The 27,985-nt window shown below is 47.1% G+C and overlaps 1 protein-coding gene across 1 annotated transcript; it reads right to left on the bottom strand.

Moving 5' to 3' along the window:
• Positions 1-8,931: 8,931 nt before the first annotated feature.
• TMEM129 (transmembrane protein 129, E3 ubiquitin ligase) lies at positions 8,932-25,747 on the bottom strand. The gene is made up of 4 exons (XM_038753232.1): positions 25,464-25,747; positions 16,614-17,088; positions 12,394-12,553; positions 8,932-10,354 (listed from the first exon to the last, which is right to left on the bottom strand). The coding sequence occupies exons 1-4, from the start codon at positions 25,666-25,668 to the stop codon at positions 10,106-10,108; spliced, it is 1,089 nt and encodes a 362-aa protein (XP_038609160.1). The 5' UTR covers positions 25,669-25,747; the 3' UTR covers positions 8,932-10,105.
• Between the last annotated feature and the right edge of the window lie 2,238 nt (positions 25,748-27,985).

Here is a 27,985-nt window from a genome sequence, read left to right on the forward strand (position 1 = left end):
TTCCCTCATCTGTAAAACGGGGATTGAGACTGTGAGTCCCACGTGGAACGGGGACTGTGTCCAACTCGATTTGCTTGTACCCGCCCCAGCACTTAGAATAGCGCCTGTCACATAGTCAGCACTTAACAAATACCATTATTATTATTATTATTATTATTATTGTTGTTATTTTTTCTCCCAAATCTTCCCCATTCAAAGCAGTCTGCTCCCAGAAATGTGGTATCAATCCAGCCATATCGGTAGTGTGGATTGAGCATCTGATGTGTTCAGAGCTCTGAATGCTGGGGAGAGTACAACCACAGAACCTGGAATGGAGAGAACTGTTTCTTTCCTTAACTTTCTTTCCAAACAGTTATTCTTTTATTCATCCCATTTCTCCAGGGAAGGGGGTCTGGAGGGGAAAAGTCCGTGCGTACGATCGGAGTTCCCGGTGTCAGCATTTCCCCCGTGATCAGTAGAACCAGTGTTTTGAAACGTCCTGAGGAAGCACTTAATACCATTAAAAAAAAATAGAGGCTAATCAGATAGAAAATATTCCCTGTCCCATGTGGGCTCATGGTTTATGGCGAGGGAGAATAGGAGTCATATCCCCACTTTAGAGATGAGGAAACAAAGGCATAGAGAGCTTTACTCGCCCAAGGCCATCTGGCAGAGTACCCATGTCTCCCGACTCTCGGGACTGCGCTATTTCTGCTGAACCCCCCCACTCTCCTCCACCACCCGGATCCGGTTCTTGTCTCCCTTGCGGGTTATTTGGGCAAATGCTACCACTAATAATTATGGCATTTGTTAAGTACCGACTATATGTCAGGCACTGTTCTTGGCGCTGGGTTTGGATACAAGCAGATTGGGGTGGGCACAGTCCCCGTGCAACGTGGGCTCACAGTCTCAATCCCTATTTCACAGATGAGGTAACGGAGGTGAAGTGACTTGACCACACAGCAAAGTGGTGGAGGTGGCGGAGGCAAGTGGTCCTTCCTGGCAACAATGATCGCGGCCTGGAGCCTGCGGGGGTCCGGCCCTGCCCCTCCTCCTCCCGCCCAAACAGACCCTCGTGCCAGGTACGGCGGGCAGGGCAGGGCAGGGCAGGGCAGGGCCGGTTGGAGGGGGAGGAGGAGGAGATAGGGGGTGCCCGGGCAGGCGGGTGGGCAGCCGGACCCCCCGGGGTGGTCTGGGGGGCTGCTGCTGCTGCTGCTGCTGCTCTTGTTCCTGCTGCTGGATTGCCCGGAATCCCATGCCCTGTCCGGTACCCTGTCTGGTGCCCTGGCCGGCGGGCTGGCCGGCTGTCTGGTGCCCTGTCCGGTGGGCTGTGCGGTGCCCTGTCTGGTGGGCTGTCCGGCTGTCTGGTGCCCTGTCCGGTGGGCTGGCCGGTGCCCTGTCTGGTGGGATGTCCGGCTGTCTGGTGCCCTGTCCGGTGGGCTGGCCGGCTGTCTGGTGCCCTGTCCGGTGGGCTGGCCGGTGCCCTGTCTGGTGGGATGTCCGGCTGTCTGGTGCCCTGTCCGGTGGGCTGTCCGGCTGTCTGGTGCCCTGTCCGGTGGGCTGGCCGGTGCCCTGTCCGGTGGGCTGGCCGGCTGTCTGGTGCCCTGTCCGGTGGGCTGGCCGGTGCCCTGTTCGGTGGGCTGGCCGGCTGTCTGGTGCCCTGTCCAGTGCCATGTCTGGTGGGATGTCCGGCTGCCTGGTGCCCTGTCCGGTGGTCTGTCCGGCCGGCTGTCCTGTGGTCTGTCCGGCCGGCTGGCCGGTGGGCTGTCCGGCTGTCTGGTGCCCTGTCCGGTGGGCTGGCCGGTGCCCTGTCCGGTGGGCTGTCCTGTGGGCTGTCCGGCCCCTGTCCGGTGGTCCGTTCGTTGGGCTGTCCGGTGGGCTGTCCGGTGGGCCGGCCGGCCGGGGGTGGGGAGTGGGGTCCGTGTCCCCGCCACCGAGCCCCGCTGGGGACCCTGTAGGGGGGCCGGCCGCCCCGCGCCGCGCCTCATCGATTCATCATTATTCCTCGATTTATCGATCGGTGTGGCGGCGGGAGCGGGGAGAGGACAGAGCCAGGCGGGCGGAAAAGTGCCAGCAGCACTGCGATGCCGAGCCCGCCCCTGCCGCCGTCGCCTCAGTCAATCAATCAATCAATCTATCGTATTTATTGAGCGGTTACTGTGTGCAGAGCACTGTACTAAGCGCTTGGGAAGTACAAGTTGGCAACATATAGAGACGGTCCCTACCCAACAGTGGGCTCACAGTCTAGAAGGGGGAGACAGAGAACAAAACCAAACATATTAACAAAATAAAATAAATAGAATAGATAGGTACAAGTAAAATAGAGTAATAAATATGTACAAACATATATACATATATACACGTGCTGTGGGGAAGGGAAGGAGGTAAGATGGGGGGGATGGAGAGGGGGACGAGGGGGAGAGGAAGGAAGGGGCTCTGTCTGGGAAGGCCTCCTGGAGGAGGTGAGCACTCAATAGGGCCTTGAAGGGAGGAAGAGAGCTAGCTCGGCGGATATTGGGAGGGAGGGCATTCCAGGCCAGGGGGATGACGTGGGCCGGGAGTCGACGGCGGGACAGGTGAGAACGAGGCCTAACGGTGAGCAGATTAGCGGCAGAGGAGCGGAGGGTGCGGGGTGGGCTGGAGAAGGAGAGAAGGGAGGTGAGGTAGGAGGGGGAGAGGTGATGGAGAGTCTTGAAGCCCAGGGTGAGGAGTTTCTGCCTAATGCACAGATTGATTGGTATCTACTGGAGATTCTTGAGGAGGGGAGTAACATGTCCAGAGCGTTTCTGGACAAAGACAATCCGGGCAGCAGCATGAAGTATGGATTGAAGTGGGGAGAGACATGAGGATGGGAGATCAGAGAGAAGGCTGATACAGTAGTCCAGACAGGATAGGATGAGAGCTTGAACGAGCAGGGTAGCAGTTTGGATGGAGAGGAAAGGGCGGATATTGGCAATGTTGCCGAGCTAAGACCGGCAGGTTTTGGTGATGGCTTGGATGTGAGGGGTGAACGAGAGAGTGGAGTCGAGGATGACACCAAGTTTGCGGGCCTTTTTAGAATTTTGTAGATGATGAAATCCATATTCACCCTGGGCTCCCGGTGGAGGTGGGGAAGACGGAGAGGAGGAGGAGGCGGCCATGCTGCGCCGCGGCTCCCAAGAGGGAGGTGCGGAGTGCCCGGTGCCCACTGCCGGGCAGCAGTGTGAAGTATAGACTGAAGCAGGGAGAGACAGGAGGATGGGAGATCAGAGAGGACGCTGATGCAGTAAGTAATCCAGTCGGGATAGGATGAGAGATTGAACCAGCAAGGTAGCGGTTTGGATGGAGAGGAAAGGGCGGATCTTGGCAATGTTGCGGAGGTGAGACCGGCAGGTTTTGGTGACGGATTGGATGTGAGAGGTGAACAAGAGAGCGGAGTCGAGAATGACACCGAAGTTGCGGGCTTGTGAGACGGGAAGGATGGTAGTGCCATCTACAGTGATGGGAAAGTCAGGGAGAGGGCAGGGTTTGAGAGGGAAGATAAGGAGTTCGGTCTTGGATGTACTGAGTTTTAGATGGCGGGCAGACATCCGGATGGAGATGTCCTGAAGGCAGAAACGGACCCGAGCCTGAAGGGAGAGAGAGAGAGCAGGGGCAGAGATGTAGATGGGGCTCCTCTGGGATCCCTATGAAGGCCAGGGTCTGCATCCAACCTAACTGATTTAAGTCTACCTCAGGGCAGGGAACAGTGTTCGGCACATAAAAAGGGCTTAACAAATACCACAGAGCAAACAAAAACAAAATCAAACCTGGGTTCCAGCCCTGCAAAGCTCGTTATGGGCCGGGGATGTATCTCATTCTGTTGTATCGTACACTCCCAAGTGCTTAGTACAGTGCTCTGCACATAGTGAGTACTCAGTAAATACCATTGATTGATTGACTGATAGTCCCAGCTCTGCCACTGGCCTGCTGTTTCAATTTGAGTAACTCACAACCTCTCTGGGCCTCAGTTTCCTCATCTGTAAAATGGTTCAGTATCACTTTTCTCTTTCCTTTGTGAGTTGCATGTGAGACACTGACTCTCTCCAGTATGAAATCCTTGCTTCAGCCCCTGTGCTTAGAGCAGAGGAAGCCCTGATAATTACTGATGATAATCATAGTGATTTTTTATGTTGTATAGCATCAGCTTGGTAGAAGGAATGAGGGCTGGAAGTTTGGGTGTCTAGGTTCTCTTCCCAGCTCTACTTTGCCCACTACTCTCTGCTATCCTGATGGACGTTGGCGATCCCAGGGCTATTGGTAATCATTGTGATATTTAAGTGCTTACTGTGTTCCAACCTCTGCGCTTAGTGCTGGGCTAGATACAAGATGGTCACCCAAGGGACTCACAATCTAAGTAGGAGGGAAAGCAGGTATTTAATCCTTAAAAATATTGCCACTAAATACAGGATAAGAAGTGAATTACAATAGAAATGAAAGGGAGAGTTTTTAAAAAAAGTAGGTAAACGGGAGTTGAACTCAATTAAACCCAGTAACTTTTTTTATAATAAATAACTGTAAACTTTCAAGTTCCCTTCTGATTCCTAGCTTTGGATGTCCATTTTAGGCTTTATTTCCATTTGGAGAGAAACAAAAATCCTTTCATTGCTCTTCCAGCACTTAGTACAGTGCCTGGCACACAAGTGCTTAATACCATTATTATTATTCATTCACTAGGTCCTATTGTGCACCTTACCTTCTGCAGGGCACCATACTGAACGATGAGGTGGAGCAGGATTTTGTATTTCCACTCAGTTGGGGGTTTTCTAAGCCAGAATAGTAGAGAAATCAAGCAGGTAAGTGTACTAAATGATGAAGAGGTTGCTACAGTTTCAACAGACTGTGAGCCTCATTTGGGACAGAGACCGAGTCTGTTCTGTTAAATCATGTTTCTGCCTCAGTACTCAAGTGATCCAAAGTGCATAATCGATTGAAACGATGGTGCGGGAAAGATTCCATTAAATCCTTATACTTACCTTTTGTTTGATTCACATGATTTCATTCATCTTCATAGATCATTAGAAAGTTGGAAGGGGAAATTATCGTTTGGTGGGGAGAACTCTGGAGACCCTGGCATTGAGGCACAGAGATTCCAGCTAGATGAGCAGGGGAAGCTAGGCTGTGCGCTCAATATGACCAGGGAATGTGTCTGAGGGTCTATCGTACTCTCCCAAGCACTTAGTACAGTGCTTAATAAACACAATTGAATGAATGAATGAATAATAATTGTGTTTTTTGTTATGCGCTGGCTAAGTGTGCCAGGTACTGGACGAAGCGGTGAGGTGGATATAAGCAAATCAGTTGGACAGTCCTTGTCCCACATGGGTCTACCAGTCTCAATCCCCATTTTACAGATGAAGTAACTGAGGCACAGAGAAGTGAAGTGACTTGTCTTACCTCCTTCCCTTCCCCACAGCACCTGTATATATGTTTGTACATATATATTACTCTATTTATTTATTTATTTAACTTGTACATATCTATTCTATTTTTTTATTTTGTTAGTATGTTTGGTGAGCCCACTGTGAGCCCACTGTTGGGTAGGGACTGTCTCTATATGTTGCCAACTTGTACTTCCCAAGCGCTTAGTACAGTGCTCTGCACACAGTAAGCGCTCAATAAATACGATTGATTGATTGATTGTCATGGCGGCTCACCAACACGACAGTGACATGTTGGCCTGTCCACGTGCCAGTGGATTTCATGCCGCTTGGCTTCAGTGTGACGTGGCAGAAGTTTGGGAGCTTTCTTCCATGTTTTTCAACAGGTTGCTTGATCGCAGGAAAACCTCCCAGCACCCAGAACAGAAATGAAAGCCTTTCCTCTCAGCGGTCATTCTCACCGTGCGGGTCATTCTCGACTCGCACTGAAATACAGTTCTACAATTGGTAATGTGTAATTATTGCTTTAAAATACTGCAAATGCACGGGTATATTTACGACGTTAGACTGGCATAAATTTAACCCTTGCTCCAACCTCTAAGAAAGAATAATCATGGAAGCTGCCCCCTGAAAAAGTACATACATTTGCCTTTTCTGAGTAGTTGGGTTTTTTTCAATACCACTTGTTAAGCACCTTTTATATTCCAAGCACTCTACTAAGAGCTAGATAATTCTGTTGGACACAGTCTCTGCCCCACCTGGGGCTCATACTCTAAGTAGAACAGATATTAAATCCCTATTTTACAGATGAGAGAACCAAGTCACAGAAAAGTGACTTGTGACCTGCCTATGGTCACACAGCAGGTAAGGTCCTCTGACTTCCAGTCTCTTTCCACTAGGCAGCACAGCTTTCCATGGTCTGAATCTCAGTTCTACCCAATGCTTTTGGGAGTTGTTTCTTTTCACTGCCACAAGTAAAAAGCCAGCATTTCCAAGCCGCGTATGCTTGCGTCCACGTTGACTTTTTATGTGCCAAGCTCAACAATTTGTCATAAGCTCGGTCTGACGAAACTCCTCGATGAGCACTTAGTTTGACATCAGACCGGTATTTAAGTGCTGACTGTGTGGTAGGCATTGGACTAAGCGCTGGGGTGGATACAAGCTAATCGGGTTGGACACAGTTCCCGTCCCACTTGGGGCTCACACTCTTAATCTCCGTTTGCCAGATGAGGTAATCGAAGAAACTGTGGCCCAGAAAAGTGACTCGCTTAAGATGACACAGCAGACAAGCGGTGGAGACTGAATTAGAACCCAAGTCCTCTGACTTCCAGGCCAGGCCAGGACTCTGCATTAGGCCACACTGCTTCTCTCGGACAATTAAAACTCCGTCTTAATGTCCCATGTAAGGCAAGCTCCTGTCGGTAAGTTATTTTCTGTGCCTGCCCTCCCTGACATTCCTTGTGGGCAGGGATGGTGTCTACTAAATATTTTGTACTCTAGTGTTTAATTCACCTCCCTGCCTACTCCTGGGGCTCAGGAAACTCTATGGATTGATGGGTATACTCCCATCTCTGCCGTAAGGAGTATTTTCACCCTGCATTCTGGCCAGAGGACGGTTAGGAAATTAACAAAGGTCCAACTGACCACAAGAGCGTTTTGAGCGGCAGCACCTTACCCGGTCAGAGCAGGCAGATGCGGCACAGCTCTGTAGAGTCGCTACAGCATATGTTTTCCCTGATCAGTGATTCAGTGGTATTTACTCAACACCTACTCCGTGCAGAGCACTGCACTAAGGCCTCGGGAGAGTACAATAGACGAGATAGACATGATACCAGCCCTAAAGGAGTTTACAGTCTCCTGTGGGAAGAACACTGTAGTAGGCATTTAGGAGAGTACAGCAGAAAGAGTAGATACGATCCCTTCCCTTATGGTCTGCAGCTTCCAGTCTTCCATTCTTCAGTGCAATCACATCAGACGTTGTCCTGGGAAATGGGCTCACGTTCCAAGGGGGAAGGAGAATGGGTATTTTGCCCCCAGTTTACAGGTGAGGGAACTGAGTAAAGGGTAGTGAAATGACTTGCTGAAAGTTATTCAGCAGGGAAGTGGCAAAGTTAGCAGAGTTGGGATTAAAACCCAAGTCTCCTGACCCCTAGCCCCATGCTCTTTCCACTAGGCCACACTGTTTCTCTACTTGATTAATCTTAATGCACAAACGGTACTCTTCCCCTCTAGGCTGTAAGTTCATTTGGGGCAGGGAACATGTCTCTGCATCCAGTAAATACGATGGATTGATTGGGACCAATCCTGTTAGAGGACCTCAGAGCCATCACCTCTGAAGCAACATGACTTGTAACTCTACCGTAACTCTATTCCACCCCATCCAGCTCTCTGCACACAGGAGATGCTTAGTAAGCTGCACTGATGGGTGACAACGGAATATCTGCGAGAACCGGATGGGCCCCCTCCATCGTCAAACACACCGTTCCGACGTCCCAGCCTCAAGTCAGTAGACTCTTCGGAAAGGTGTCGTCTCCTGCAGGTCTTCGGGTGAGGGAAGCGTGTTTTTTTGTTTCTTTAAATGGCATTTGTTAGGCACTAACTATATTTTTGGCACTCTAAGCACTGGGGTAGATTTGAGCTAAACAAGCTGGACACAGTCCATGTCCCACATGGAGCTCACAGTCTTACTTAATCTCCCATTTTACAGATGAGGTAACTAGATCAGAGAGTTTTCTTTTCTTTTGGGTTTTGTTTTTCAATAAATGGTCTTTGTTAAGCACTCACTGTGTGCCAGGCACTATACTAAGCGATGGGTAGATACAAGCTAATCGGGTTGGACACAGGTTCCCGTCCCACATGGGGCTCACTCTCTCAATCCCCATTTTACAGATGAGGTCATTTAGGCACAGGGAAGTTAAGTGACTTGCCCAAAGTCACAGAGCTGACAAGCGGCGGAGCCGGGATTAGAACCCATGACCTCTGACTCCCATGACCTCAGTCCTTTCCACTGAGTCATGCTGCTTCTCTATGGCTTCTCCAGTGGCAGTATCTCCTGCCACTAATAGTGATATACTCTCCCACGCTCTTAGGACAGTGCTCTGAAGACCATAAGTGCTCAATAACCACTCATGATTATTATCCCAGACAGAACCCACTGGAGCAGTGTCCTGGACTGGAGTGAGGGTCGACAGGGTCCCTGCCTTCAACTACCTGGTAATCTCCCCAGGGCTTAGAACAGTGTTTTGCACATAGTAAGCACTTAATAAATGCCATTATTATTATTATTATTATTATTACTTCTGGTCATAGGAGAGCTGACCATAACGAGCCAATCTCTCCCCATCCCCCTAGTTTGGGTTTCAGGCCTATATCAAGCAGACAACAAAAAGATGCCTATATGCCCAGAGTATGTGCTGAAAAGGCCCAGGCCCCAGCACTAAACAGTTGATTTTTCCCTAAGGAAAAGGTGTTAACCTTCAACTTACTTCTGAGATCTAACAGTCTCCAAGTGATGAACAGGAATTTTTAGCGACTCCAATTTTACAGACAAGGAAACCGAGGAGAGTTGTTTTACTTATACCCATATAACAAACGTGAAAAAGAGTTAAGCGCTTACTATGTGCCAAGCACGGCAAGAAGCAAGCCCCGGAGTAAATACAAGATAATCAGGTCGGAAACAGACCCCGTCCTTCTTGGAGCTCACAGTGTAAGTAGGAAGGAGAACAGGTATTGAATCCCCATTTTACTGATGAGGAAACTGAGGCACAAAATCAATCAATCGTATTTGTGTGCAGGGAGAGTACAACAATTTAACAGACACATTCTCTGTCCAAAATGAGCTTAGAGAAGTTAAGGGACTTGCCCAAGGTGCCACAGCAGGCAAGTGTTCAAGGAGTGACGTGGCCTAATAGAGAGGGCACAGGCCCAGGAGTCAGAGGACCCGGGTTCTAATCCTGGGCTCTGCCATGTGTCAGCTGTGTGACTTCGGGCACATCACTTCTCTTTGCCTCAGTTACCTCACTTGAAAATGGGGATTAATGCTGTGAGCCCCATGCGGGACATGGATTGCGTCCACACTGATTAGCCTGCCTCTCCCACGGTGCTTAGTTGTAAGCACTTACAAAATACCAAAACAGAGAGTTAGAATGAAAACTTTAGGGTTTCATTCTGCCAACAGAACCTACTATATAAACTCTCCAAACCTTCTTCCTTCAAGTCATGCCTTCATTCACAAACCTTGCTGGGGTCTGAAAGTTCTAAGTCCCAAGCCACGGAGAGATCCTCTTGCAAAAACCACACAGAAAGAACTTTATCCCAGGAGCGATAGTTCACATGGTTTCACCTGAAAAACAAGTTATAGCCCTTTGCTAGTCTAGACAGAAGACTGATTATCTGGCCTGGGATTTCTCGGTACACCCAGAGATCGGGATATCCCAGAAGACTACAGAGAAGCAAATGTTCTTGGCTGTCCAGGTCAAGGTCTACGTACCACACTACTTACTGCAGTCTCCCACAACCCTGGAATTAAAATCAACCCCAAAAAGCAGTGCAGTGAAGGAGAGAAGCCCCAAAGCAGCAGAGTTTTGGGTCACGTGGGGGAGTAAGAAAGCGAAAAGAGTCTTGGAGACTTTGGTAATGCCACAACTCCGCTGACAGCAACAGAGTGTGTGCGGGCCCAATGGGGTTTCTGTCAACCTCTTCCAAAATCCCCTAATATATTCAGAGGCTCAGCGGATTAGGCAAACATCCAAAATACAAAATTTAGACCGACAGGTGGGACAAGGCACTTGACTCGAGAGCCAGGTTTCAGGGTGTTGCTGATCCTGCCGGCTGGCAAACCATTTGCCCATGCAAGCGAGGCACCACATCGGCCGGCAGTAACACGGCTGGCATTCTCCTTCTGACTCTTCCCGGCAGGTCTTCACGAGCTTGATGTTGGCGCTCATCTGCATACAGCCGATACAAGGCTCCAGTTCCTTCAATCAGAAGAAGTTGGAAAAGAAGTTGAAGAAGTTGGAAAAAGAAAGAAAAATGACAAAGGGCAAAATGATCACTCCCTTCCTCAATTTATTTATGTAAACTCCATTTACTTATGTATCCCTGGTCCTTAGTAATAAAAGCAAGGACAGCGAACAGGAATGTGCCAAGGGAATGTTTTCAGCCAATTATTATTATTATGGTCCTTGTTAAGTGCTTACTATGTGCCAAGCACAGTTCTAAGTGCTGGGGAAGATACAAGTTAAAAAGGTTGGACACAGTCCCTTTCCCACATGGGGCTGACAGTCTTAATCCCTATTTTACAGATGAGGTAACTGAGGCCCAGAGAAGTTAAGTGACCTGCCCCAGGTCAAACAACGGACATGTGGCAGAGCTGAGAAGCCGATTATTTATTCATTCCAGTTATTTCCTAGTATTTGAAAGTGCCTGATGAAAGACAAAGCCTTACTCTAAGAAACCTGAAAATATAGGACAGCATATATTTAAAGGTTACCTCAAAGCCAATTATTTACAGGGAACATGTATTTAAATCAGAAACAAAAAAAGGTCCACTTAGAATGTAAGGTATAATTTTATTTTTTAAGGTCATTCTGATTATTATGTCAATCACATTGCCCCCAGGACCGGGTGTACTTAAAATCTTGGGTATGGAATGACAGAATAGAATGAAAACTTCCGAAATGTTCCCTAGACAACATGGGGGTGTCTAAGGAAGGGCTGACTCTTGAAGCTCCCCATTTATTGCTTCTTTGAATTTTTTTTGACATTGGAAGTGAATAATTCAAAGAAAACCTCATCCTAGAAGTTGCGAATTTCTTAAAAGCAGAGTTAATGTCTATTTTGTTCCTTGTATTTTTCCTCACTGTCTCAAACAGTGCACTGAAAGCTCACTGTGGGCAGGGAACTTATCTACCAACTCTGTGGGGCTGTACTCTCCCAAGCATTTAGCACAGTGCTCTGCACACAGTAAGCGCTCAATAAATACCACTGATGACTGCACACAAATTGCACTCAAAACAAAAGAAGAGCAGAAACTGGATGATTTGCAAGTCTTTTTCAGTGAGGATTACCTGAGCCAAATCACAGAGTCATAGTATCCTACAGCTTGGAAGGGGTACAAAAGATTATTTAGTCAAAGACCCCACTTCCAAGCACGTAAATAACAATGCCATAATACCGTTTTTTTCTTAGTTTTCTAGGAATGGAGAGTTCACAACTTCCCTTGGTAGCCCGATCCAGAACTTTAGTACCCTGACAGTTGAGAAATTGGTCCAAATATCCAGTAAAAAGTTCTAAGTCACTACTACTTCAGTGCATTGATACTCCCCTCGTATTAGGTGCTTCAGAGTGGAACAAAAGCAATCTTTGTGCGCACAATGTAGGATGAATTATAATAATGATAGCATTTATTAAGCACTTACTATGTGCAAAGCACTGTTCTAAGTGCTGGGGAGGTTACAAGGGGATCAGGTTGTCCCACGGGGGTTCACAGTCTTAATCCCCATTTTACAGATGAAGTAATTGAGGCACAGAGAAGTTAAGTGACTTGCCCAACGTCACACAGCTAGCAGTTGGTGGAGCCGTGTTTGAACCCATGACCTCTGACTCCAAAGCCTGTGCTCCTTCCACTGAGCCACGCTGCTTCTCAGTTGCACAACTGAATTAGCACATGCACAGCTGAAAATACACAGAACAAAACAGACATTAACTCTGCTCTTAAGAAATGTGCAACTTCCAGGATGAGTTTTTCTTTGAATTATTCACTTCGAATGTCAAAAAAAATTTGAAGCAGCAATAAACGGGGAGCTTCAAGAGTCAGCCCTTCCTTAGACACCCACCCATGGGTAGGGTGTAGGGAACATTTCAAACAACACACATGGCTAAAATCCCTTATGTTCCAACACCTAGGCCACCCAAATAGCCTGAAACTATGCAGCTTCCTGAAAAACTGTTCCAGAAGGAATAGTGTAAGCCCTGGTAGATACAGGTTTATGATAAAATCTTGGTGATTCCCCACCTGATTGCTGGGCACTGAGTATGACTGGTTTCTCTCCACCAGAGATGTAAATGTATCTAAGAATAAGTCACTGAGGCTTTGGCGGATCACAACATTAGCGGCATTGCGGATAGGAGCACGGAGCTTTTCCTTCAACTCGCCATATTCGGTAGAATTCAACCTGAATTTAAAAAAGAGATGAGAAGGTATCATTACAACCACCCAAACCTGATGACTGCACACAAAGGGAACTCAAAACAAAACAAGAGCAGAAACTGGATGATTTGCAAGTCTTCTTCAGTGAGGATTACCTGAGTAAAAAACACTCAGGAAGGAACTGAGGAGGAAAACAAAACCACCTCATTGTTACAAAGTCACTGGAATTTATTACATGTTCGCACGCACACATTCTCTAGGAGCTTACGATCTAAAACATAAAACAAGATTGGGAACTTAAAGAGGACTAGCAGACAACTGTAGAATTAAAAATCAACTAATCCACTGCAATATAACCTTATAGTCTAGTAGTATTTATTCAGTGCCTACATTTGTTCACTACATTAAGTCCTAACTGTGTAACTTTTTGGGCACTTGATCTTAAGCCTTAGGACGGGGAGAGGTAAACTTTCATTCTAAACTATATTATACCCATTCATTTATAAATCTTGACATAAATCCTGGAGTGGATGATATGACCAGGGAAATGGGGTGTCTTCATTTGGTGCAGGTACATTCATTCAATCGTATTTACTGAGCGCTTACGGTGTGCAAAGCACTGTGTCAGAAGAGTACCACCAATCTCAAGTCATATTTTTCTTCAGAATGCTGAGTTGTGGATATTTTCACCTTGTGGTTCGGCACAATGACCTAAACTAATGGTAACGATAATAATAATAATAGACTATTTCTGCTACTACTACTAATAATACTAATAATAACTGTACTTGTTAAGCTCGTACTCTGTGGCAAACACTGAACAAAGCGCTGGGGTACTTACAAGAGAACCAAGTCCCACACAGGGCTCACAGTCTAAGTAGAAAGCATTGAATCCCTATTTTACAGATGAGGTAACTGAGGCCCAGTGAAGTGATGTGACTTGCCCAAAGGCCCACAGCAGACAAGTAGTGGAGCTGGAATTAGAACCCACGTCCTTTGACTCCCAAGCCTGTGCTCTTTCCACTAGGCCCCGCTGCTTCTCAAGGCTTTGTTTAGGGTATGAGGGCATCTTCTCTGGTGCCCTCTTAGACTGTAAGCTTGCTGTGGACAGGGAATGTGTCTGTTTCTTGTGGGATTGTACTCTCCCAAGCGCTTAGTACAGTGCTCTGCACACAATAAGCGCTCGATAAATACCACTGAGTGAACGAATGGGTTGCAGCAACTCCAGCTTGGGTGTCCCAGCTTCCTAGTCCCACAGGAAAACCATCTGTAAAATGGGGATTGACTGTGAGCCCCACATGGGACAACCTGATCACGTTATATCCCCCCGCTTAGAACAGTGTTTTGCACATAGTAAGCGCTTAACAAATGCCATCATTATTATTATTATTATTCCAGCCATTAAAAACAAATCATTGGGTGCATTTGTGTGGGCACCAGTTAGGGTTGTCATCGGAGGAAAATACAGTTTTAACCCTGTCTACATGTTTTTGCCTATCTACATGTTTTCACCCATCTACATGTTTCGGTTTGTTGTCTGTCTCCCCCATCTAGACTGTGAGCCCGTTGTTGGGTAGGGACTGTCTCTATATGTTTTATATATATCTTTATATGTATATATGTTTGTACATATTTATTACTCTATTTTACTTGTACCTCTCTATTCTATTTATTTTATTTTGTTAGTATGTTTGGTTTTGTTCTCTGTCTCCCCCTTCTAGACTGTGAGCCCACTATTGGGTAGGGACTGTCTCTATATGCTGCCAGTTTGTACTTCCCAAGTGCTTAGTACAGTGCTCTGCACACAGTAAGCGCTCAATAAATACGACTGATTGATTGATTGATTGCAGCCAAAACAGCAAAAATGCAGCAGGGAGGGTAGGTTCATTCGCTGTGTGTCTCCCGGGTACAGAATGCTATGGAGACATTTGGGAGGGTAAAAAAGAGGTGAGAGACCATCTCAAGGGTCCTCTGACCATCCTTTTCCTTTCAATCAATCGATCAATGGTATTTATGGAGCAACTCCACCATGAGTCTGCTATGTGGCCTTGGGCAGGGCATTTCACTTCTCTAGGCCTTGGTTCCCTCATATGTGAAATGGGGATTAAGACTGTGAGCCCTATGTGGGACAGGGACTTTATTCAACCCGATTATCTTCCATCTCCCTCAACGCTTAGAACAGTGTCTGGCACATAGTTAGCACTGAACAAATACCATCATCATCATCATTATTATTACAATAGAACAGAGTCAGTAGACATGTCCCTACCCACAACGAGCTTACAGTCTTTGCCTTCTCCACCTCTTCCTTTTCTTTCTCTCCACATTTTCATCCCTCACCCTCTCAAAAATACCTGGACACAACTTGAAAAGTTGGCACTCCAGTGGAGAACAAGTCGAGATTTTCACAAATGACAATGATTAACCTAACTCTAATTCTCCCTCCTCTCCCGTGCCCGTGGTTTTTCTTTGGATCCCGAATGACTTCTTTTCAAGTGATGGGAGAAGATAATCAATAATGATGATAATAATGACGATGATAATAACAATAAAAAGATGTCCATAGGTTTCTAAAGCCGATAATTATTTTAAAAAGCCTCCTTCTTAGACTGTGAGCCCTATGTGGGACAGGGACTGTATCCTTCCTGACTTGTACCTATCCTGGCTCTTAGAACACTGCTTGACACAAAATGAGTGCTTAATTACCCTAACAATAATAGCAGCAGATGTGCTTCTGAAGTGACCACACGCAAAGCCCATTTAATATGTACTACTGAATCAAACCAGACTGTAGGACTGGGACATATATTACCGTCTCGCGGTGGGCAGAGAAAGTAACTACCAATTCTGTCATACTGTACTCTCCCAAACGCTTAGTACATTGCTCTGCAAACAGTAAACATTTAATAAATACCACTGATTTACTGATTTTGAAATTCTCACGGTAGAGGTATCCCGAGTAGTACTTCTCGGTGAGCGTTAAAATTAGGAGAAAAACTGTGTACTTCAAGCCTCAACTATTGGATTTCAAAACCTCTCTTGGCAACAACTCTGAACCCAACCCTCGCCCATTTTCAGCCCACGTCCCACCACTTCACGGTATATTGTGGCCGAAACCTAGATGGGCACTAAGGATGACGGAGATTTGAATTCAGACCCCATCCGAAGGATCTAAAAGTGAAGTTACGTTCTTAATGTTTTTTAGGTTAGATTGACCCCTTATTCAAGAATTGACCACTCTCATTTCCCATCCAAACTTAAAATTAATTAAGGGCTGCTGGAGAGGCAACGGCTAAAGCAAGGAAGAAGGCAAATACTGTTCAGAACCCAAAAAATAATCATCGTCATCATCATAATAAAAATGGTATTTGTTAAGCACTTAGTATGAGCTGGGCACTGTTCTAAGCACTGGGGTAGATTCCAGATAATCGGGTTGAACGCAGTCCCCAGCCCTCATAGGACTCAGTCTTACTCCCCATTTTACAGATGAGGTAACAGGCAAAGCAGCATGGCTCAGTGGAAAGAGCACGGGCTTTGGAGTCAGTGGTCCTGGGTTCAAACCCCGGCTCTGCCAATTGTAAGCTGTGTGACTTTGGGCAAGTCACTTAACTTCTCTGTGCCTCAGTTACCTCATCTGTAAAATGGGGATTGACTGTGAGCCCCCATGGGACAACCTGGTCACCCTGTAGCCTCCCCAGTGCTTAGAACAGTGCTTTTCACACAGTAAGCGCTTAACAAATGCCATCATTATTATTATTATTATTATTATTAAGGGGCTCACAGTCCCAGTAGGAGGAAGGACAGTTACTGAATCCCGGTTTCACAGATGAGGCAACCGAGGCATGGAAAAGTTAAGTGATTCAGCGGAGCCAGGATTAAAACCCAGGGCCTCTGGCACCCATGTCTGTGCTCTTCCCACTGGGCCACACTGCTTCCACCTTCCCATCCATTTCCATAGGAGTCGACACCTAATTTGTCTCCCAGGTTCCCCGAGCGTTTTCCATCAAACGTGACTGGCTCAAGTTCCCGAGGGCAGCGGCGATAAACTGAAACGCCACCCGGCGCGAAGAGGAGTCCGTATTTACCGGATATCAAATGCTTTCACGTAGGGATGAACGCTGGCCACGCTGATGGTGAGAAACTGTACCGGCAAACTGGAATCCGGCGAGAGCTCGTGCTGCCGAGAATCCGTTACGGTCAGGTGAATGTCCTGCTGCTGAGCAACGTGTACCCGATACGCCGTCACCTTCATCACCCACGTGTCCGTCACGATCACCCTGGCTCCGGGCGGCCCCGTGGCAAACTTGTCGATCCGCCGGAATTCCGTATCGATGGAAGACGCCACCGCCTGCCAGCCGGTCGGCGGGAGGGCGAAGAGGGCTAAGGTCCTGGCTAGTGGGTGGTTAGCCCACCCGTTCCTCGACCAGTAATAGGCCAAGGTGCCGGCGATCGTGGGAAGAGCCACGGCAAGCGCCAGGAACATTCTCCAGCCGTCCGACAGCAGGCTGACGTGGTAGAGTTTCCTTTCTGGGGCCGCAAAGCACATTCCGATGTAATACCCTGCAAGGAAGTAGATTTCAGTCTTAGAGAGGGCAGAACGGTGAATTCCGACTTCTGGTGATTTTGCCTGCGGGTGAGGGCATCGCTTGAAGTGGCTGCTCTCCAGCAGTCCTAAAGGTCTTTGTCATTCCAAGAGAATTCCTTTGGATAGGCACGGGACGCGCTGACACTTCAGACTTTCCTCAGAAAAGGATTATCATCTCCGTTATTCCTAAACACTCTATTCTCCGAGCATCATTAGACACACAGCAGCAGAACAGGGCAGTTTTAGTAAATCTATATAGTATAGCAAATATATGTCTATATATTTAATATAGTATAGTAATATATATTATGTATTACCCTACTCTAGCACTAGATAGGCATATTTTATACCTATAGATAGGTATATTATAAATATATTATATTATAAATATATTACTATAGTAAACCAATTAACAATCAATTAATAATAATAATGGCATTTATTAAGCGCTTACTATGTGCAAAGCACTGTTCTAAGCGCTGGGGAGGTTACAAGGTGATCAGGTTGTCCCACAGGGGGCTCACAGTCCTAATCCCCATTTTAAAGATGAGGTAACTGAGGCCCAGAGAAGTGAAGTAACTTGCCCAAAGTCACACAGCTGACAATTGGCGGAGCAGGAATTTGAACCCATGACCTCTGACTCCAAAGCCCGGGCTCTTTACACTGAGCCACGCTGCTTCTATTCAATTCAATCAGCCTTCTTCATTCCTTTAACTATGGTTCATTGATCAATTTCTCTCCTACTATATGGCAAGTTTCTTGAGGATGGGGTTCTTGTCCTTTACCTCTTTTGTGTACAACCCAAACCCCTGGTATAACACTCGGCTCAGTAAATACAGTTGACAATGTAGAAAAACGCCCTTGGCTCTCCCACCCGGGACCTCAGTTCTGAACAATGGCAGACAGTTGCATTTGATTCCTCTGACCCACTCTCCCCCACCTTCAAAACTCTCCTAAAACCCCATTTCCTCCAAGAGGCCTTCACCGACTAAGCTTTCATTTCGCCTACCCACCATCTCATCTTACGTCAGCTTTGCCCCTGGCTGTTTCCCCTTATGCCCTTTGATCCTCACCCCAGCCCCACGGCACTTCTTATTCATATACTCTACTATTTCCCCTAACTGTAATGTCTTTATTTATTCCCCCTCAAAACCCTGCCAGACTGGCCACGGGGCCTGGGAAAATTAGGGTGGACGAATGTGTCGGGAAAAAAAGAGGGTGTCTGAGCTGGAGCTCTCCTTACCCACAAAAGATGAGGGAGAGAGCAAGGTCCCAGAAATGTGATGGCAATAAAGTATGCTGAACTTTAGGACAGGATTAAATCAATCAATCGTATTTATTGAGCGCTTACTGTGTGCAGAGCACTGTACTAAGCGCTTGGGAAGTACAAGCTGGCAACATATAGAGACAGTCCCTACCAAACAGTGGGCTCACAGTCTAGAAGGGGGAGGCAGAGAACAAAACCAAACATACTAACACAATAAAATAAACAGAATAGATAGGTACAAGTAAAATAAATAAATAAATAACGTAAGAAATATGTACAAACATATATACAGGTGCAGTGGGGAAGGGAAGGAGGTAAGATGCGGGGGATGGAGAGCTACCTGACGCTCACTGTTGCTGCCGTTTAGCGGCACGATCGAAAACGGCGTACAGTGGGTGAAGCGTGACACAGAGAAACCCTACTCTTTTCACAAACAATACAGAAAAATTATCGCTGCCTTTTCTTGTAATGGCTTTTGTAAAGCGCTTACTATGTGCCGGGCACTAGGCTGAGTGCTAGGGAAGATACGAGGTAATTAGGTTAGATGCAGTCCATGTCCCACGAGGGGCTCACCACCTTTAATTCCCCTTTGCTCACTCCCTGGCCCCTCCAGGCTTTTGCTTTTAGTTTCTGCTCCAAGCATCTAACACAGTGCTCTGAACACACAGGCAAATAAATATCGATGATGCTGATATTGACGCTGGTCCCTCGTTTCCTCTTCTCCCACCCCCTTCTGTGACGCCCTTGCACAAGCGCTTAGTACAGTGTTCTGCACACAGTAAGCGCTCAGTAAATACGATCGAATGAACGAATGCACTTGGATTTGCACCTTTTATTCACCCCTGCCTCAGCTCCCAAAACACGGGGGACTTCATGTCGGCTGGGGGCCGCTTTAGGGGCCCAGGAGGTTCAGATCTTCTAGACGCTAAGTTCGTGGTGGGCAGGGAATGAGTCTGTTTACTGCTATATTGCCCTCTCCCAAGCACTTAGTACAGTGCTTTGCACATGGTAAGCGCTCAACAAACACGATTGAATGAATGAAAGAAAACTACTTAATAAACACCATTAAAAAAAAAGGTGGAGAGATTGTCCAGGTGCACAATCAGAACTGGGGACGATGGGGGTAAAATGCCTATTAATCAAATTAAATTGATATGCACGTGGGAAAGTCATATCTAAAAATTAAAAAAAAATAAGAACTGCATAATAATCCCTCTCCAACTGTACACACCTAGCTTCTCTCCTGCCACAAATAAGTCATTTAGTCCTGGGAAGCAGCATGATGTGTATATATGTTTGTACAGATTTGTTACTCTATTTATTTATTTATTTTACTTGTACCCATCTATTCTATTTATTTTATTTCGTTAGTGTGTTTGGTTTTGTTCTCCGTCTCCCCCTTTTAGACTGTGAGCCCACTGTTGGGTAGGGACTGTCTCTATCTGTTGCCAATTTGTACTTCCCAAGCGCTTAGTACAGTGCTCTGCACATAGTAAGTGCTCAATAAATACGATTGATGATGATGATGATGATGATGATGATGAACAGAGCACAGGCCATGGCTTCTAATTCTGACTCGGCCACTTGTCTGCTGCGTGACCTTGGGCACGTAATTTCACTTTTCGGGGCCTCAGTTCCCTCATCTGGAAAATGGGGATTGAGACTGTGAGCCCCATGTGGGACAAGGGATCGTGTCCAACCCGATTTGCTTGTATCTTCCCAGGGCTTAGTACAGGGCCTGGGCACATATACAAATAGCAAATACCATCAATTATTTAGTTCTGGTTACTCTCTCCCTGATGTCCCAAGTGGAACAACCTGATGACCTTGGTATCTACCCCACCGCTTAGAACACATAGTATGTGCTCAAAAAATACCATAATTATGTCCTCCAGTCTTATGCTTATTTTCCTCCTCCCTTCCCCTCTTCCCCCTTCTCCCTGTCCTCCTCTGCCTCCCTCCCCATCGTCCTCCTTGTCCTCTTCATCTTCCTCCTCCTCCTCTCCTCCCTCCTCATCTTCCTCTTCCATCGTGGCTCAGTGGAAAGAGCTCAGGCTTGGGAGTCAGAAGTCGTGGGCTCTAAATCCCGGCTCGGCCCCTTATCAGCTGCGTGCCTTTGGGCAAGCCACTTAACTTCTCCGTGCCTCAGTTCCCTCATCTGTAAAATGGGGATTAAGACTGTGAGACCCGCGGGGGACAACCTGATTACCTTATATCTATCCCGGCGCTTAGAAAAGTGCTTTGCACATAGTAAGTGCTTAACAAATGCCATCATTATTATTATTATTCTCTGGGCCTCGGTTCCCTCATCATTCAAATGGGGATGAAGACTGTGAACCCCACTTGGGACAACCTTATCACCTTGTATCCCTGTATCCCCCCCCCCAGCGCTTACAACAGTGCTTTGCACATCCTTCTCCATCCCACCCTGCACCCTCCGCTCCTCCGCCGCTAATCTCCTCACTGGGCCTTGCTCTCGCCTGTCCCGCCATCGACCCCCGGCCCACGTCATCCTTCCCCGGGCCCGGAATGCCCTCCCTCTGCCCATCCGCCAAGCCAGCTCTCTTCCTCCCTTCAAGGCCCTACTGAGAGCTCACCTCCTCCAGGAGGCCTTCCCAGACTGAACCCCTTCCTTCCTCTCCCCTTCGTCCCCCTCTCCATCCCCCCGTCTTACCTCCTTCCCTTCCCCACAGCACCTGTATATATGTCTGTACATATTTATTACTCTACTTATTTATCTTACTTGTACCTATCTATTCTATTTATTTTATTTTGTTAGTATGTTTGGTTTTGTTGTCCTGTCTCCCCCTTCTAGACTGTGAGCCCGCTGTTGGGTAGGGTAGAGAAGCAGCGTGGCTCAGTGGAAAGAGCCCGGGCTCTGGAGTCAGAGGACCGGGGTTCGAATCCCAGCTCCGCCACATGTCCGCTGTGTGACCTTGGGCAAGTCACTTAACTTCTCTGAGCCTCGGTTGCCTTATCTGTAAAATGGGGATTCAGACGGTGAGCCCCACGTGAGACCACCTGATCCCTCTGTATCCCCCGCAGCGCTTAGAACAGGGCTTTGTACATAGTAAGCGCTTAAGAAATGCCAACATTATTATTATTAGGGACCATCTCTCTATGTTGCTAACTTGTACTTCCCGAGCGCTTAGTCCAGTGCTCTGCACGCAGTAAGCGCCCGATAAATACGATTGATTAACAAATGTCATCATCATCATAATAATAATAATGATGGCATTGTGCATAATGATGGCATGGGGGGATGCAAGGTGATCAGGTTGTCCCACGTGGGGCTCACAGTCTTAATCCCCATTTTACAGATGAGGCAACTGAGGCGCAGAGAAGTTAAGTGACTTGCCCAAGGTCACACAGCAGACACATGGAGGAGCTGGGATCATCATCATCAATCGTATTTATTGAGCGCTTACTGCGTGCAGAGCACTGTACTAAGCACTTGGTAATAATAACGATGGCATTTATTAAGCGCTTACTATGTGCAAAGCACTGTTCGAAGAGCTGGGGAGGTGACAAGGTGATCAGGTTGTTCCCCGGGGGGCTCCCAGTCTTCATCCCCATTTTCCAGATGAGGGAACTGAGGCGCAGAGAAGTGAAGTGACTTGCCCAAAGTCACCCAGCTGACAGTTGGCGGAGCCGGGATTTGAACCCATGACCTCTGACTCCAAAGCCCGGGCTCTTTCCACTGAGCCACGCTGCTTCTCATCATCATCATCATCATCATCATCACGATCACCGTTATTATCAGTACGATTACTGTTGTGTTCCTCTCCCTCCGTCCGTCCGTCATCATCATCATCATCAATCGTATTTATTGAGCGCTTACTATGTGCAGAGCACTGTACTAAGCGCTTGGGAAGTACAAATTGGCAACATCTAGAGACAGTCCCTACCCAACAGTGGGCTCACAGTCTAAAAGGGGGAGACGGAGAACAAAACCAGACTGACGAAATACAATAAATAGAATAGATAGGTACAAGTAAAATAAATAATAAATAAATAAACAGAGTAACAAATCTGTACAAACATATATACATATATACAGGTGCTGTGGGGAAGGGATAATAAATGCCATTATTATTAGTAGTAGTAGCAGTAGTAGTAGAAGCAGCGTGGCTCAGTGGAAAGAGTATGGGCTTTGGAGTCAGAGGTCATGGGTTCAAATCCCAGCTCCGCCGCTCGTCAGCTGTGTGACTTTGGGCAAGTCACTTCATCATCAATCGTATTTATTGAGTGCTACGTGCACAGCACTGTACTAAGCGCTTGGGAAGTACAAACCGGCAACATATAGAGACGGTCCCTACCCAACAGTGGGCTCACAGTCTAAAAGGGACTTCTCTGTGCCTCAGTTCCCTCACCTGCAAAACGGGGATTGACTGAGAGCCCCACACGGGACAACCTGATCGCCTTGTATCCTCCCCAGTGCTTAGAACGGTGCTTGGCAGACAGTAAGCGCTTAACAAACACCAAAATCATTATTATTATTATTATCATTAAGCGCTCAATCAATAGGATTGAATGAAAGGGTCCCCTCCGCTGCGGTGGCACGGCAAGGCCTGGGTTCCGAAGCGGGAGGAGGATCGGACGACGACGGCTCGCCTCATCATCAATCGTATTTATTGAGCGCTTACTATGTGCAGAGCACTGTCCTAAGCGCTTGGGAAGTACAAATTGGCAACATCTAGAGACAGTCATGGGTTCAAATCCCAGCTCCGCCGCTTGTCAGCTGTGTGACTTTGGGCAAGTCACTTCACCTCTCTGTGCCTCAGTTCCCTCATCTGCAAAACAGGGATTGATTGTGCGCCCCACACGGGACAAGCTGATCACCTTGTATCCTCCCCAGCGCTTAGAACAGTGCTTGGCACACAGTAAGCGCTTAACAAACACCAAAATCATTATTATTATTATTATCAGTAAGCGCTCAATCAATAGGACTGAATGAAAGGGTCCCCTCCGCTGCGGTGGCACGGCTTTGAATCAATTATATTAAGGATATTACAAGTAATGATTACGATTGTTATCATTACTATTATTAAGGGGGGAGGGGAAAGGCCTGGGTTCCGAAGCGGGAGGAGGATCGGACGATGACGGCTCGCCTCATCATCATCATCATCAATCGTATTTACTGAGCGCTTACTATGTGCAGAGCACTGTCCTAAGCGCTTGGGAAGTACAAATTGGCAACATCTAGAGACGGTCCCTACCCAACAGTGGGCTCACAGTCTAAAAGGGATTTCGCTTCTCTGTGCCTCAGTTACCTCATCTGTAAAACGGGGATTGATTGAGAGCCCCACACGGGACAACCTGATCGCCTTGTATCCTCCCCAGTGCTTAGAACGGTGCTTGGCAGACAGTAAGCGCTTAACAAACAGCAAAATCATTATTATTATTATTATCATTAAGCGCTCAATCAATAGGATTGAATGAAAGGGTCCCCTCCGCTGCGGTGGCACGGCTTTGAATTAATTATATTAAGGGTATTACAAGTAATGATCACGATTATTATCATTACTATTATTAAGGGAGGAGGGGCAAGGCCTGGGTTCCGAAGCGGGAGGAGGATCGGACGACGACGGCTCGCCTCATCATCAATCGTATTTATTGGGCGCTTACTATGTGCAGAGCACTGTCCTAAGCGCTTGGGAAGTACAAATTGGCAACAGATAGAGACAGTCCCTACCCAACAGTGGGCTCACAGTCTAAAAGGGACTTCTCTGTGCCTCAGTTACCTCATCTGTAAAACGGGGATTGACTGAGAGCCCCACACGGGACAACCTGATCGCCTTGTATCCTCCCCAGCGCTTAGAACGGTGCTTGGCAGACAGTAAGCGGTTAACAAAACACCAAAATCATTATTATTATTATTATCATTAAGCGCTCAATCAATAGGATTGAATGAAAGGGTCCCCTCCGCTGCGGTGGCACGGCTTTGAATCAATTATATTAAGGATATTACAAGTAATGATTACGATTGTTATCATTACTATTATTAAGGGGGGAGGGGAAAGGCCTGGGTTCCGAAGCGGGAGGAGGATCGGACGACGACGACGGCTCGCCTCATCATCATCATCAATCGTATTTACTGAGCGCTTACTATGTGCAGAGCACTGTCCTAAGCGCTTGGGAAGTACAAATTGGCAACATCTAGAGACGGTCCCTACCCAACAGTGGGCTCACAGTCTAAAAGGGACTTCTCTGTGCCTCAGTTACCTCATCTGTAAAACGGGGATTGACTGAGAGCCCCACACGGGACAACCTGATCGCCTTGTATCCTCCCCAGCGCTTAGAACGGTGCTTGGCACACAGTAAGCGCTCAACACCAAAATCATTATTATTATTATTATCAGTAAGCGCTCAATCAATAGGATTGAATGAAAGGGTCCCCTCCGCTGCGGTGGCACGGCTTTGAATTAATTATATTAAGGGTATTACAAGTAATGATCACGATTATTATCATTACTATTATTAAGGGAGGAGGGGCAAGGCCTGGGTTCCGAAGCGGGAGGAGGATCGGACGACGACGGCTCGCCTCATCATCAATCGTATTTATTGAGCGCTTACTATGTGCAGAGCACTGTCCTAAGCGCTTGGGAAGTACAAATTGGCAACATCTAGAGACGGTCCCTACCCAACAGTGGGCTCACAGTCTAAAAGGGATTTCGCTTCTCTGTGCCTCAGTTACCTCATCTGTAAAACGGGGATTGATTGAGAGCCCCACACGGGACAACCTGATCGCCTTGTATCCTCCCCAGCGCTTAGAACGGTGCTTGGCACACAGTAAGCGCTTAACAAACACCAAAATCATTATTATTATTATTATCATTAAGCGCTCAATCAATAGGATTGAATGAAAGGGTCCCCTCCGCTGCGGTGGCACGGCTTTGAATTAATCATATTAACGATATCATAAGTAATGATTACGATTGCTATCATTACTATTATTAAGGGGGGAGGGGCAAGGCCTGGGTTCCGAAGCGGGAGGAGGATCGGACGACGACGACGACGACGCCGTTGGCTCGCCTCAGCGGACCCCCCCCCCCCCCCGCGGTGAGGAGGGCTGTCGCTGACCGAGGGGCAGGAGGGCGTGCAGGAGCCCGGTGGCGGCGGTCCTGCGGCAGTGGTAGCGGACGAAGTGGCGGTGCTCGCTGCCCAGCCAGGCGGCCAGCAGGCGCTGCACGGTGAGGCCCAGGCCCTGCGCCTCGCTGGGCGGGCACACCACCAACACCGACAGCGACACGTACGCCAGGCTGAACCGCACCTCCGCACGCTCCATCCTCCCCGAGCGCGGGTCGGGTCGGACCGGATCCCTCAGGACCGGACCGGATCGGACCGGATCGGACCGGATCGATGCGGAGCGGGATCAAGACGACCTCCCCTCAGCGGCCCCGCCCTCAGCGGCCACTTCCGCTTCCGCTTCCCGGGGGCGGCCGCAAAGCTCCCTGGGAGATGGAGTCCGTCCATGGGGACTGCGTTTCCGGGACTCTCCCCCTCAACCCGATATTCGTTCGTCCGTCCATCCATTCATCCATCCATTCATTAATCAATTCATCCATTCGTTCATTCATCCATCCATTCATTCACCTATCCGTTCATTAATCAATTCATCCATTCGTTCATTCATCCATCCATCCATTCATTCACCTATCCATTCATCCATCCATTCATTAATCAATTCATCTATTCATTCGTTCATTCATCCATCCATTCATTCACCTATCCATTCATCCATCCGTTCATTAATCAATTCATCCATTCATTCATTCATCCATCCATCCATCCATCCATTCATTCATTCACCCATCCATTCACCCATCCGTTCATTAATCAATTCATCCATTCATTCATTCATCCATCCATCCATCCATTCATTCACCTATCCATTCACCCATCCATTCATTAATCAATTCATCCATTCATTCATTCATCCATCCATCCATTCATTAATCAATTCATCCATTCGTTCATTCATCCATCCATCCATTCATTCACCTATCCATTCATCCATCCATTCATTAATCAATTCATCCATTCGTTCATCCATCCATCCATCCATTCACCCATCCATCCATCCATCCTTTCACCCATCCATTCATCCATCCATTCATCCATCCATCAATCAATCGTATTTATTGAGCGCTTACTGTGTGCAGAGCACTGTACTAAGCGCTTGGGAAGTACAAGTTGGCAACGTATAGAGACGGTCCCTACCCAACAGTGGGCTCACAGTCTAGAAATCCATTCATCCATCCATTCATTAATCAATTCATCCATTCATCCATCCATCCATCCATCAATCCATTCACCCATCCATTCATCAGTCAATCAATCAACCAATCCTATTTATTGAGCGCTTACTGTGTGCAGAGCACCGTACTAAGCACTTGGGAAGTACAAGTTGGCAACATATAGAGACGGTCCCTACCCAACAGTGGGCTCACAGTCTAGAAATCCATTCATCCATCCATTCATTAATCAATTCATCCATCCATTCATTAATCAATTCATCCATTCATTCATCCATCCATTCATTAATCAATTCATTCATTCATTCATCCATCCATTCATTCATCCATCCATTCATTCATTCATCCATCCATCCATCAATCAATCGTATTTATTGAGCGCTTACTGTGTGCAGAGCACTGTACTAGGCGCTTGGGAAGTACAAGTTGGCAACATTTAGAGACAGTCCCTACCCAACAGTGGGCTCACAGTCTAGAAGGGGGAGACAGAGAACAAAACCAAACATATTAACAAAATAAAATCAATAGAATAGATATGTACAAGCAAAATAAATAAATAAATAAATAAATGAATAAATAAATAAATCCATCCATTCATTCATCCATCCATCCAATCATTCATTCATTCAATCGTATTTATTGAGTGCTTACTGTGTGCAGAGCACCGTACTAAACGCTTGGGAAGTACAAGTTGGCAACATACAGAGATGGTCCCTACCCAACAGTGGGCTCACAGTCTAGAAGAGTGAGCTCACGGTCTAGAAGTCCATCCATCCGTCCGTCCGTCCATCTGTCCGTCCGTCCATCCATCCGTCCGTTCATTCATTCATTCATTCATTCATTCAATCGTATTTACGGAGCACTTGCTGTGCGCAGTGCACTGTACTGAGCACTTGGGAAGTACAAGTCATCAACATATAGAGACAGTCCCTGCCCAACAACGGGCTCACAGTCTAGAAGGGGGGAGATGGACAACAAAACAAAACATATTAACAAAATAAAATAAATAGAATAGTAAATATGTACAAGTAAAATAAATGGAGTAATAAATCTGTACAAGCATATATACAGGTGCTGTGGGGAGGGGAAGGAGATAGAGCGGGGGGATGGGAAGGAGGAGAGGAGGAGATCAATCAATCAATCAATCAATCATATTGCTTGGCAACCTACTTTGTGCAGAACACTCTACCAAGCTCTTGGGAGATGCCAATAGAATTAGAAAGCCCGTTCCCCAAAGAAACTTGCCATCTAGCCTGGGGAGATGGAGCTACCCCACCACAGTCCTTGTCACATAATGATGGTGTAACAAATAACATCATAATAAAAGAAAACCCACTATCGTAATAA

Source organism: Tachyglossus aculeatus, chromosome 10 (genome assembly GCF_015852505.1).
Source record: "Tachyglossus aculeatus isolate mTacAcu1 chromosome 10, mTacAcu1.pri, whole genome shotgun sequence".
NCBI lineage: Eukaryota > Metazoa > Chordata > Mammalia > Monotremata > Tachyglossidae > Tachyglossus > Tachyglossus aculeatus.

Excerpts from the sequence above, each read along its gene's own strand:
- TMEM129 (XM_038753232.1), bottom strand. The coding sequence starts at position 25,668 with ATGGAGCGTGCGGAGGTGCGGTTCAGCCTGGCGTACGTGTCGCTGTCG. Across the intron at positions 17,089-25,463 it reads GCACGCCCTCCTGCCCCTCG|GGTATTACATCGGAATGTGC; the intron begins GTCAGCGACAGC and ends ACTTCCTTGCAG. Across the intron at positions 10,355-12,393 it reads ACTCAGTGCCCAGCAATCAG|GAACTGGAGCCTTGTATCGG; the intron begins GTGGGGAATCAC and ends TTCTGATTGAAG.